The 13,477-nt window shown below is 37.0% G+C and overlaps 1 protein-coding gene across 1 annotated transcript in view; it reads right to left on the minus strand.

Annotated features, from left to right (window-relative positions):
• Nucleotides 1-13,477, minus strand: part of TES (testin LIM domain protein) — a 45,381-nt gene that overhangs the window by 6,663 nt on the left and 25,241 nt on the right. The window contains exons 3-6 of the mRNA XM_059396529.1: nucleotides 3,688-3,940; nucleotides 2,472-2,807; nucleotides 736-951; nucleotides 184-342 (exon numbers count right to left, since the gene is read on the minus strand). Coding sequence (XP_059252512.1) covers nucleotides 184-342; nucleotides 736-951; nucleotides 2,472-2,807; nucleotides 3,688-3,940 — 964 coding nt within the window. The remainder of the gene's footprint in view (nucleotides 1-183; nucleotides 343-735; nucleotides 952-2,471; nucleotides 2,808-3,687; nucleotides 3,941-13,477) is intronic.

Genomic DNA, 13,477 nt, shown 5'->3' on the forward strand with positions numbered 1-13,477 from the left:
TGAGGTGGCTCACAGTCAATGCATGTTATTGTTTTTGAATTACCTGAATTTTAAGACCCTATAGCAGGAATCACAGGTTTCTTACTTAACCGCAGTCCTTTCTGTTTCTCATTGGCTTAAATAAAGGCATAGTGTTAAGTCCTCAAGCAGGTCAAAGCACCCATACCCCAGAGCGCTTCTTACCACAGCATGATTCTTCACATAGCAGGGCTTGCACACGGGCTTGTCATTGACCATCACATATATTTCCCCAGCTAGGATGTTGTCACAGTCAAAGCAGCAGAAGTGTTTCAAATGCCAATTTTGGTTTTCTGCTTGGGTGTACTCATTGCTGAATATCAACTGGGAAGAAGGCAAAAATAAGAGGAATCACGTATTTTCCTTTTTGCTACAAATGACAAAGCTAGGTTCCATAGACTAGTAAGGGATTTAGATCCACAAGTAAAAAATCAACCCACTTTCCTGATCTCAAAGTCTGAAAATAACTTAATCCTTAAATTCAGGTTATTATTTCCTTCAGTCCAAATCAGTCTTCTATGTTCCTGGACAGTCTTTCATTAGTCAACACAGTTAACATAGACACCCCGAATGACTGAGTTAAAAGTTGTTTTCCCACTCAACTCCTCTGCGTGTAAATATTGGCTAATTCATGTGGACTTTCTGCCAAGGATGGCCCAGTGAAGATGGTTAGGGGACTCTATGGGAGCCCATCTATAGGAGCTGCAGGGAACACACCTCATCGCAGCCAGCACACCGTGGTTTCTCACTGTCACAGTAATGTCTGCCACAGTACAGCTTCCCTTTCTTCCAGAAATAAATCATGTCGACCAGGAGCTCGTGGCAGGTACTGCAGACGAAACAAGCTGGATGCCACAGTTTATCATAGCCGGCCCTTTCAGCATAGATGGCTGGGTCACCCTCTTTCATACTCTGTTTGCAGCAGTAGCAGGACTGAAAGGAAACCCGTTCAAAACAATATGTCATTGTAAAACTGGCATTTCTCATCATCAGTGTCACAGGAATTCAGAGAAACAACTTCCAAGAGAAAGAATTCCTACTAAAATTAGTAATTTGTCCACAGAGACAGTAAGATGTCAGCATTTCCGGGAAATGGAATTTCTTGGCTTTCTCCAGGCTCTTCAAACCTAATTCTTGTGCCCTGCTGTAAAGGAGCACTGTTTCCTGAGTTATCACTTACAGAAAAAGGGCAACAATAATTTCCACCCCAACTTTTAAGTGGTTCTCCCAAAATCATTAACTTAGAGCTTATTGGTATTGGTATCTTTCTCTCTCTTTCTCTCTCTTTTTAAACAGGACTAAGCCTTATTGGTTAATGCATTATTTGTATCTATGAGAAATATATTACACTAAATTTAGCTCTTATATTTTGTTCATGTGTATCACAATTCTCTTTTAATTTCAAGGCATAAGAAAAAGACTTCAATTTCCCTCCTATGAGAGATTTTTAAAAAGTAATATTGGTTGTATAGTTGACCCTCGAACAACACAGGGGTTAGGGGTGCTGACCCCACACGTAATCAGAAATCTACGTATAAATTTGACTTCCTCAAAACTCAACTACTCGGGCGCCTGGGTGGCTCAGTGGGTTGGGCCGCTGTCTTCGGCTCAGGTCATGATCTTGGGATCCTGGGATCGAGTCCCGCATCGGGCTCTCTGCTCAGCAGGGAGCCTGCTTCCTTCTCTCTCTCTCTCTGCCTGCCTCTCAGTGTACTTGTAATTTCTCTCTGTCAAATAAATAAATAAAATCTTAAAAAAAAAAAAAAAACTCAACTACTAATAGTCTACTACTGATTTGAAGCCTTACCAATAACATAGTTGATTAACACATATTTTGTATGTTTTATGAATTATATACTGAATTCTTACAATAGAGTAAGCTAGAAAAAAGAAATTATTATTAAGAAAATAAAATGGAAGAGAAAATACATTTATAGGACTATACTGTAGCGATTAAAAAAAAATCTGTGTATAAGTGGATCTACATAGTTCAAACCTGTGTTTTTCAGCGTCAACTGTATATCCATATAAATTTGAATTATGAATTTTAGGCATGTTCTCACAAGCAAAACTGAATTAACCTAATCATACATTATTCTTGTTTATGGGAAGAGATAAACAATTAACACCAAAATTATGTTTGGAAACAGATTCTAGAGGAGCATGTTGTCTTCCAGCATGACACCAATGCTAACTACTATGTATACATAAAACTCACAATTACTCTTGGCAACAGAGATCAGAAAATTGGCGTTAGAGGTTTCAAATGTGATGATTGCTAAAATAAACCTAAAATGAATTTTAATTTATTTCCTTCACTTACTCCTTTTGGAAATTGAGGAATGCCACCCCGCCCGCCCCCCCCCCCCCCCCCCCGTAAAAAATATTCAAAGAATGGGAAAGAACCTGTAGAAACAGACCAGTTGGGCCAACACCAGGAGCTCTGTACTTACATACTGAGTTTTTTTGTGTTCGGCTGATTTGTCTTCCATGGCCCCCACGGCTGCTGGGGTGCTTCTATCCCCGCTAGGGATGTACATTCTGTTGGGGCCTTGAGCATCCATCTCACGGGGAAGTTTGACATCTCCTACTCCCAGAGCTTCGCTCTTATATTTCTTCACAAACTGTTCCATCTCCTTTACCTCTTTGGGAGACAACTCATGACACTTTGAAGGGTCCTGGTCATGTGCAGGGAGCTGCTTTGCCAGCTGTTTCTTTCGGTACTGTGCCCCCTCTGAGCCTGCCACTGGCTGCTTCTCCTTGGGCAGCATCTGCATGTACTGCCTGGCCTGAACCACAAGGAGACCCGTGTTAACTGAGAGGTGCCTTGGTCATCAGACAAGCAATATTTTATAACACACACCAGAAGCAAATTAAGAAAGAAGGGGGTTTTATCCATTCATAACAGTCTTTATAATATAAATATCTTAAGATATTAACATAATCAAAAAAGGTATTGTAAAATAGATTAAGTTCAGTAAAAATAAATACATTTTTCTCCATGAAATTAAACTTTTGTTGTCAGTGTATAAGAAGATTTTGGTTATTAATGTTTACTTGTGTTATATATACAAATATATAATTGCAAGAGAACACAAATTTTTAGCAGGCATGGTTAAATGTTTAGAACTGCCTATGGATCAAGAACATTTTATCATTATATATAAAAAAAGATATCGTAAGATTCACTTGAATGATTTAATTAGTCTTCTTAAAAGACTTCCAAATGTTATATTTGGTTGTTATAACAGTAAAAGGAGTTTGACACAAAATTACCTTTTTTTTCTTTATATTGTAAAATATACTGTTAAACACTTTTTGAGTTAAAAAAAAAGACAAATTCAATTCTTTCAGATAGTCCTTGCTATCTTAAGAGATACCTCTCAAGTATAAGCTAGAAGTTACTAGATATATACAAAATATGTTTTTCATCTAATTATTTAAAAATGTCAGACCATTCCCTCAAAAAGGTTAACATACCTGAGTAGTCAGGAAAATTCTATGAGGTATCTAATTTTACTTTCAAAAACCAATAAAAGTCTGAAGTCAAAATAATGGGAACCCCAGAAAAATAACAGACTTGAGGTTGATTAGGTCACCAAAGGGACTGCCCTAAAAAAATAGCCCCTGAAATTTAACAAACAGACTGCCCTTCCCCTAATTATTTACCAATGCCTGATTCTGGACAGGAGGAGCCCATTCATAGGTAACTGTATTGATGGAGACATTCTTCTTGGCAGCAACTGGATTGGTCAATATCATAACATTACGTTTATACATGGGAATTCCATCTGATTTTAGCTTTGCAATCAGGGTGGTATATTTGGTGTCTTCAAAAAGTTTTCCCACTTTTCGATCCTCTTCATTGCTCAAGAGGACATCATGCTCTTCTTGGCCACACTTGCAGTTACGACATATTTTTCTATAATTTTGGAAATAAGTTGGCAATAACTAATTATACCTAATAAATAAGTAAGCATACTCATACATTTATAGTTTATAAAATACTTTTATACATGTTCCACAAAATGGTATGGAAAGGCAAGGTACTGGGCAGGGGGGCTTCCAAGAAGCTATCCATAAATTTAACCAAGGAAACATAAAAATGTACCTTCACATTATAAGACTTTAAAAAGTTAGTTGTTCTTTTCTTTTTTAAGATTTTATTTATTTATTTGAAAGAGAGAGAGAGAGATCACAAGTAGGCAGAGAGAGAGAGGGGGAGGCAGGCTCCCCACTGAGCAGAGAGCCTGATGCGGATCTCGATCCCAGGACACTGGGGTCATGACCTGAGCCAAAGGCAGAAGCTTAACCCACTGAACTACCCAGGTGCCCAAAAAGTTAGTTTTTAATTAAAAAGTGTACACTCAAGGGGCATATCTGACCAAAGCCTCATCTGGTATTCCTCATTTTCTTAAATCAATAAGTATTTTAACTCAAATAACCCAAACACTATTACAGCAAATTTCATATTTTATTGCATGGTAAAATTTCATAGCCATTACCTAAGTTTTTTGTTTTGGGAATTTTTTCTAAGTGAGAGGGAGGCTGATATAACTTTTCTGATCAAGGACTATAAAGCTATATGCAGCATTAGCTTTCCTCATCTCCTTTCCTGTCCCCTTGCTAATTTCCCTTCCTTTCCCATGTCCCGTTTTCTTTCTCTTTCTTTCCTTTCCTTTTATTCCTTCAAACATTCACTGACCACTTACTATGTGCTCTCATATGTATAAAAAACCAGATAGATGAAAGTCTCTGGAGTTTCAGAGAAATGAAATGAAAGATACCACTAGATGAAAGCTACTGCTCTCTTTCTCCAATCTGGTCTAGCAGGTAATCATTCTTTCATGCAACTTACATGAACATCCATGTGCTTAGCTTATATATAGCACTTAGCTAAGCTTATAGCAATGAACTTAGATTGATACACCCTATAACTGCATTTGTGATAGATAAGTACAGGATATTTTGAGAGGTCTAATTTTTACTTAGAACTGGTGAGAAAAGGGCTCCATAGAAATATTACTCCATAAGAAACTAACATTTAGGTTGAGAATCTGAAGGATAATGAAACAAGTATGGTGTGTGTGTGTGTGTTTACTTGAGATGGGATAAAGAAGAGAGATGAAAAGCCTCCAAACATTGGGTAGAAAGTGTATTTGTGATGGTCCTGAATTAGGAAAGAGTTTGTGCCCTTAGGTCCCATAATCAGAGAAGGCTGGCATGGCTGCAGTGAGGTAAATAAAGGGGGAGTGACAAGGTTGGAGAGGTGGGCAGGCATAAGATGTGTAGGGACTTGTAGAACACATTAAAAGATTTGGCTTTTACTGTAAGAATAAGCAGGAGGCACTGAAGGCTTTTAGGTAATGGACTAACATGATTAGATCTATCATTCTCAAAAACTCTACCACCTATTATATGAGAATGGATTAGGGGTAGACATAATTGGAAGGAATGAGATCAGTTCAATTAATATGTCAATAATGCATCCAGTTTGCATGCTACTACTGCTTTACAAGTGGAATTTATATTTTGGATGGTTATTGTTGTGGTCTAGGTACAATGTATTATAGCTTAGACTATAGTATTTAACAGTGGAGATAGGGGAAAAAAAAAGAACAGATCTCCTCAAAGGTAAAACTGATGAAACTTTGTGGTTGATTTGGATGTAGTGATGCTAAAGGGAAGGCCCAATCTGTCAGAAAATGAACCCAGGTTTCCAGGATGAGTAAGCTGGTGGAAGGAATATAACTATGAAAGAACAGATCTGAGATAGTTGGGAGGGGGGAAGCTGATCAAAGCTCTCCAAAATTCAACTACTGAAAAGTTCAAAATGTCTACAAAACAGGGTAAAGATATCAAGTAGATTGTAGGATATGTAGATCTGGTGTTAAAACTGTAGCCTGTTAGAAAATATAAATTTGGGAGTCGGGGAGTGACACATTTGCATGTAAAGTAAACAGATCACTTTCACTTCCTAGGCAAGAGTACAGGGAAAAGGTGGGGACTCAGGAAGGAGCCTGGCAGAGTAAGCAAAAGCTGGAAAAGGTGACTGAGGAAAACAGAGAAGTTGAGAGACTTTGTGGTGTTAAAAACATAAGCTGAAAGTTAATATAGGGCAATGGTAGTATATAAATCAGAGGGAGGAGTCTGAGAATTTAAAAAAATTTGTAATATCCTTACATTGTTCAGGAAGATATCGAAGATACAGATTAACATTTGATGTTGTTAAGCATGCATAGTAAGTTAACTAGATAACTTTAAAAAAGTTAATATGTCCTTAAAAAAGGACATATTACATATAATTTCTAAACTTAGAAAATGGAAGGGTGATATAAAATGCAAGTAATTAAACAGGAGGCAGTAAGAGGAGAAAAAAGAAACTTAGAAGATTAGGACATGTAGAAAGCACAAATTAAGATGGTTAACATAATCCAAATATACCAATAGTCACAGTAAATGGACTCAATGCTCCAGTTAAAAGACAAAGGATTTCAGACTGAGTAATACAACAAAATCAGACTTTATGCTACTTGGAAAAGACACTTAAAATTTAAGGGCAAAGAAAGGATGAAAGCATAAGGATGCAAAGAGATACATCAGGCAAATTCCAACAAAAAGTAAATTAGATAGTTATATTAATATCACACACTTTAGACTTTAATGCTCTTTAATGAATATTAAAGAGAATCACTACGTAGTGACAGAAATTTAAAATCACCTCTATAATGTAACAAGTATAAAATTAATATAGTTTAATAACCTATTCAAAATATATAAGCAAAAATAACAGAACTTTAAGAAATAAACTCATTATAATAACACTAAAAATTAGAAATAAAGATTTGAATAATGCAATAATCCTGATCAAGCTGATCCATAAAAAATATCCTATACAGTGACTGGAGAGCACTTCTTTTGTGAACAGTTGATACACTTCAGGAAAAAGATAGACCAAGTCTCAAGAAATGCCCAAGGAATCACCATCAACCACATTATCTGATCAGAATATAAGTATGTTAGAAATCAACAGCAAAAAAAGAAATCAGAGAGGGAGACAAACCACGAGAGACTCTGGACTCCAGGAAACAAACTGGGGGTTACAGAATGGAGGAGGGTGGGGGGACGGGGTAGCCGGGTGATGGGTATTAAGGAGGGTACGTGATGAGCATGGGGTGTTATATGCAACTAATGAATCACTGAATACTACATTAAAAACCAATGATGTGCCATAAGTTGGCTAACTGAACATAATTTGAAAGAAAAGTAACTAGAAAGTACTTTTGAAAGACTCCTAAAAAATTCAATATTGAAACAATCACAATAGGAATTAAAACTAACATTTTTAGGAAAAAAGAAAACAAAACTATTACTTCTTGAAATGCAGAACACAACTGAGGGGTTGCTCAGGAGAAAAGACATAGCTAATATGCTCAAGCTGGAAGGACAAAAGAATAAAATTAGTAAGTTTAACTCAAGAAGTTAGGAAAAACAAAGAATAAGTCTAAAGAACATGGAAGATAATAAATAGCAGAAACTAATAAAACAAGTATTTGCTTCTTATAAGATACAGGGAAAAAAAAAGAAAAGCATCCCATACATTTTAACATCTCTTCTGACTACATTTTGCTTAGTAGTTTTAGCTCCAGAAGAAAAACAGACAGAATTTTAGGAAGGGTTTCTGGGGAAAAGCCCACACTAAACATACATCATATTTAGAGCATTTGTTTCATCAAGAAAGCAACCTTTCCATCACTTCACTCATACAGTCCTGTGGGTGCTAATCAGAGCAGTAAGAAAAATCAAAGAAAGTGAAGTTATAAGGATTCATCAGAAAGGAGGAAACTAAACCGCTATTAATCACAAACACTGTGACTGATCATACAGAAATGCATTAACATCAGTAAGAGTTTAATAAGTTTTCTAGACTTAAAATTGGATTTCTCTATACTACTTAAGTTAGGAAAAAACAACTAAAAATTCTTAAATGAATCTCTTTGCCAAATAATAAATTATTAAATGATTATAGATTTTTGTGTTTTGTTTTCTTAAGGTGAGGTATCAAACTAAAAATATTAGATTTGACTTGTGCAGTCCAGAGAGAGAGAGAGACAGAGAGACAGAGAGAGACAGAGATATAGGGGGTGGGGAGGCAAACTAACTTCCTTGTGCACACATTGGTTAGAAATCTTTATTTGGTAAGAATGTGCTGAAGAGTTTGCATATTCTAGTTCAGCTATAAAAGACTCTTAAATCTGGTTATCTCATCCTCCCACCCAGTGGGAAGGAGCATCTTATTCTACTACGGTATGTTCTTTATTCTTGTTCTTTAGTTAACAAAAACAATATAATCATCCATAAAACTATCACATTGCTTTTGGTCCAAGTTTAAAATCATACCTTCATGAGCAGTCTTTAGTTCTTTAAGGGTGGGAATTTAGTCCTTAATATAGATAAATAGATCCTTATATGTCTGTGAACTATGGCATGCATCCTAATAATTAGCAAAGTGATTGACTAAAGAAGGGAGTAACAAAGTCGCAAAGATATGTGATGAAGGATATGGACTTCCTCTGGAAATGTTTATTATCCAGTTCTACTCCAGAACAACATGTGCACCCTAAAATAAGGGGAGTTAGATTTTAGAATTTGAAAGACAAAAAAATATGTGAAATAAAGTCTGGTGGTTTCTAAAGCATGAACTATAACAAGCTATAGAATAAATAAGTTCTATTTGCTATGAAACATTATATATAAAAAGGTGTATTAGCCAATGATATAAGAGTCATCTCTATACTTTTTTTTATTATTTGCTCTGGCTATTCTTGGAAGGTTTACGTTCTGAGAATATCTATCTTCCCCATCCATCCCTTCACCCATCCACATACCCTTATTAAGTAGGTAAAATCAGGTTAAAACAGTATACCGATAGCAGCAGTGATGAGGGGAAAAAGAGGTTTTCAGTTTTCTCAGTGGGGAAAACCCATGATTGATTCATGATAGCTTTCAAAGTCCCACACACATTATAAACCTCATCTGCATCCTCGTGGCAGCACGGTGTCTGCAGTAATAGAGCACTTGGCAGGAACAGGGCTGAGGGGTGGAATGGTTCTTTCAGTTTGAGTTGTCATCACTAAGCAGCTGGAGTGACCACATCCCTTTGGGACCCCTTACTCTAGAGCTCCATTTCTAAAATACAAGGGGATAGCTACAAACCACAGTTCAAGAAAGAGACCTATAAAATCTGGGCCAGGTGCCAAGAGCTATCCATTATAGAAATCAATGCTATTTACTAGTTCAAAAAATTATTTTAAATAATATGGGGGAGGGGTCAGGCTACAGTGTTTTACATTTGAATAAACTATTTAAATTGGAAATTTTTATTTCTACAAATCTCTCTTAAGAGAGATTTATTTATTTATTTGATTTTGATTTATTTATTTATTTGTTTGTTTGATTTTGTTTTTAATGTATTTATTCATTTGAGAGAGAGAGAACGCACATCAGCAGGAGAGGGACAGAGGGAGAGAATCTCCAGCAGACTGCACCGAGCGTGGAGCCCAATGTGGGGCTTGATCTCACAACCCCAACATCATGACCTGAGGCAAAATCAAGAGTCTGACACTTAACCGACTAAGCCACCCAAGCACCCTCTTTTAAGAACTTTTAAAGTCATTAGGAAGATATCCAGTAAGTTTATCTAAACGAAAATTTTGTTGAGAAATCAGGGGAGAAAAGGATATCATTATCTTGGTACCCAAGAAAAGGTATGAGACTGAGTAGGACATTTATTACAGAATTAACTTCAGCCTAAAATCATCCAGATCTTATTCTTCGTAAGAAAATGAAGAATTTAAAAAAAAAATTGATTTTATACCAACCTAAAACAAAACAAAAATGCCATGGGTGAGCACAGTAGTACCCACATGCTGGGGCAATGTTTGTAAGGTTTGTTTAGTATCTTTCTTCAGATGCTTCACCAGTAACTTCTGATGATTTATGCAGACAAAAGTTTGTTTACTACATTTATATGAGCTATACCAATTTGATAACAATTTTTGAAGGAATTATAAGTCAGTTACCACACTTAGCACAGTTGCCAAATCTCTAAATCTTCTAACCTATCCTTCCTATAGAGCACTACTCAAATTCTCCATAGGATGTTAATAAAAGTTAGATTGGGGAAGAAAGAAGGGAAGTGAATTCAGAATTAAGTTTATTTAAGAGTCTTTTTAACAACCTTTTTAAAAAAGTTGCAAATGTAATCTGATAGGCCAGGAAGCTCTAAGGTATGGGGGATTAGGGTTATTTGTACTAAAAAGTTCTTTGTACAAAAAGTTTAGGGTGTTAACACATACACATGTAAAGGTTAATATGCATGACAAATTGGAACTGTATACTCACATTTTCATATTTCAACTTTGGATTTCTTGAGTTAAATCCAGGAGAGTTACACCAAAATTTAGCAAAAGTATTGTCTCAGAAAAATAGAGATTTACAGTTTTAAGCTGAAAGCAGTCAAGATACTATTTTTCATCCCCCACACCCCCCCAAAGAGAAATTATTTTGTATGACTCTTTGTAAAAAATATTATTTTTACAAGGCAAGTAGCAACAACTGGAGTGCTTTGACATGCTGCCAGCATTCACAGAGATTTAAAGGTATGGTCACGGCACAGCTACAAACCATATTTTAAAAGGGTTGGAAGCTGCCGTTTTATAACAAGGATATACTTATAAGGACTTAAGCATGGGCCTCTGTTACAGGATTCCACACAAGGATTAATCCATTTATGGTGGGAAATTTTTAGTTTTCAGCCAGCCCTAAACCAATCAAATCCTCTGGACAGATGTGTGCTATATTGAAGTAACACTTTTCTTACAAAATGCTACTATCTCAATAGAAGGATTTATCGAAGATAAAAGACTCATTCTATTACTTACATGATGAATAACTATTATTCTAATGATATTACTACACTTTCAAAATGAAACGAATGACTATAAATTCAAAATCTTGGGTTTGTGTTCTAACATCTCATAAATATTTTTAGCTCTAGATATTATTTGGAAGTGTGTCCAGAAGACAGCAGTTCTTATTGAGTAAATATCAGGCATCCTCAACCTTTTATTTTTCTCTAGTTTTGTCATTACTGATGCGGTGAAGAAAGAGAGAGCTCACAGTTAAAGCATCATTGTCCACAAAGATGTATATGTCACAAAAGCACCACACTGTAGAGAAGACAGCCTGATGTAGCCCCTAAAGGTCACTGATCACAAACATAGGCACATGGGTTTTAGCTTGTGTTCTGCCTTGTAGAAGGTGGTGTGATGAGGAAGGTTTTGGCAAAAAATTTGGGTCCAAATTCCAGCTCTGCTGTCTATTAGCCATGGCTCTGGTAAGTCATTTAATTTCCCTAAATCTTTGATTTCTCATATAAAATGGAATACTATCACTTACCTCAAAGGATATTATGAAGATTAGTTACAATGAGGGACATAAGATGCTGAAGTAAGCAGAGTTCTAAGATGGCCCCTCTGACCTGTACCCTCTGGTGTTACCCCCATGATTATGTTACTATGTATGACAAAGGGAGATTACCCAGGTGTACCAAATCTAATCACATGAGCCCTTTGAAAACAAATTTTCTCTGGCTGGGCACAGAAAAGGAAGCTCAAGAGATTTAAGGCACAGAAAGGATTCTAAGTGGTGTTAGTGACTTTGAAGACAGAGGTGGCCTTGTGCCAAGGAATGTGGGTCGCTCCTAGAAGCTGGGAACAACCTCTGACTGGCAGTCAGCAAAGAAACAGAGATAACCTACAACCACAGGAAATGAAGGAAATGAATTCTACCAACATCACAAATGAGTTTAGAAGCAAATTCTAACCCCACTTTCAAGATTAGAGCCCAACCTGGCCAAAACCTGTTTTCAACCTTTTGAAATCCTAAGCAGAGAATCCAGCTACAACTGCCTTGATTTCTTGCCTAAGGCATAAATGGAATCCATTAATAAGTGTTGTTTTAACCTGCTAAATTTGTATTAATTTTGTTATGCAGCAATAGAAAATCATTACAAGTGCTTATTAGTGTGTGACACATAGGAAATTTCATAAACTATATTTCTTATTAATATCTAATAGGCTCAGACAAGTCATTTTAACTTCCTTGGGTTTTAGGTCTTTGATCTAAAAAAATAAGGTCTGACTAGCTAAGTTCCAAGTTCCCACTCTAAACTTCCATAAGTCTAAGAATTTATTTTTAGATAAATTCTCATTAATTCATTTTCCACAACTGTTGCAACACACCTTGAACAGGCAATCATGACTGCTGGATCTCTTTCTTTCACTCTCCAGATCCATTCTGCACCCTTCTGCACAGTACCCTGAGCCATGCTCTAGGCGGCTAGCATTGGAAGATACCAGCAGGAAATCTGAGTGATGAAGAACAGTAAGGTCTAAGGATTTATTTCCTGGCTTCCTACAAGTGTACAAGGTGCTCAGGCCAAAAATGACCTCTTACTTTACTTGGGGATATGTAGAAGCAGGGAAGAAGGTGCCAAAACTGAAATGTGCCACCCCAATCCCCTGATTTGTATATTGAGGCCCTAATCCCTAGTGTGATGTATTTGTAGATACAGCTTTTGGGAGGTAAATTTAAATGCGGCCCAGGTCATGGTCCCGGGTCCTGGGATTGAGCCCCACGTCGGGCTTTCTGCTGAGCGGGGAGCCTGCTTCCCCTCCCCCTCTCTGCCTGCCTCTCTGCCTGCTTGTGGTCTCTGTCTGTTAGATAAATTAAAAAAAAAAATTTTTTTAAATGAGGTCATAAGAGTAGGGCCCTAATCTGATAGGATTGGTGGCCTTGTAAGAAGATGAAGAGAGAAATCTCTCCATGTGCATGCACAGAGACACGTGAGGACACAGAGAGAAGGTGGCTATCTGCAGCAAGGAAAGGTTTCTCACAGAACCCAGCCATGCTTTGATACTGAACTTCTTGTACTTCCAGCCTCCAGAACTAGGACACTATGTCTGTTATTTCAGCCATCCAGTCTATGGGATTTTGCTATGGGAGCCTGAGCTGACCTAGACAGGGAATAAGGAAGAGTTCTCAGAGGTAATGCTTGAACTGAGACTTGAAGAATAGGAAGGACTTTTTGTTTCATGATGGTAAGATGTAGGGTCTTTCCAGCTAAAAGAAACACACACACACACACACACACACACACACACACTTATCAGAATTTCAGGGAACAGCATGTAGCTCAGCAGCTGATGCACAGAGTGCTTAGAAGGGAAGTGGGAGAGAATACACAAGCAAGCAGGAGTTGAGGTTTGAGGTCAAAGATTTTGCCTAAAGGATCAAGCCCAGTGGGAAAGCAATGAAGGTTCTTAAGCTATTGGGAAGTACACAGTTGTATCCGTTTTCAAGACCATTCTGTGGCTGCGTGGAAGTCAGATTGCTA

This window comes from Mustela nigripes, chromosome 4 (genome assembly GCF_022355385.1).
Source record: "Mustela nigripes isolate SB6536 chromosome 4, MUSNIG.SB6536, whole genome shotgun sequence".
NCBI lineage: Eukaryota > Metazoa > Chordata > Mammalia > Carnivora > Mustelidae > Mustela > Mustela nigripes.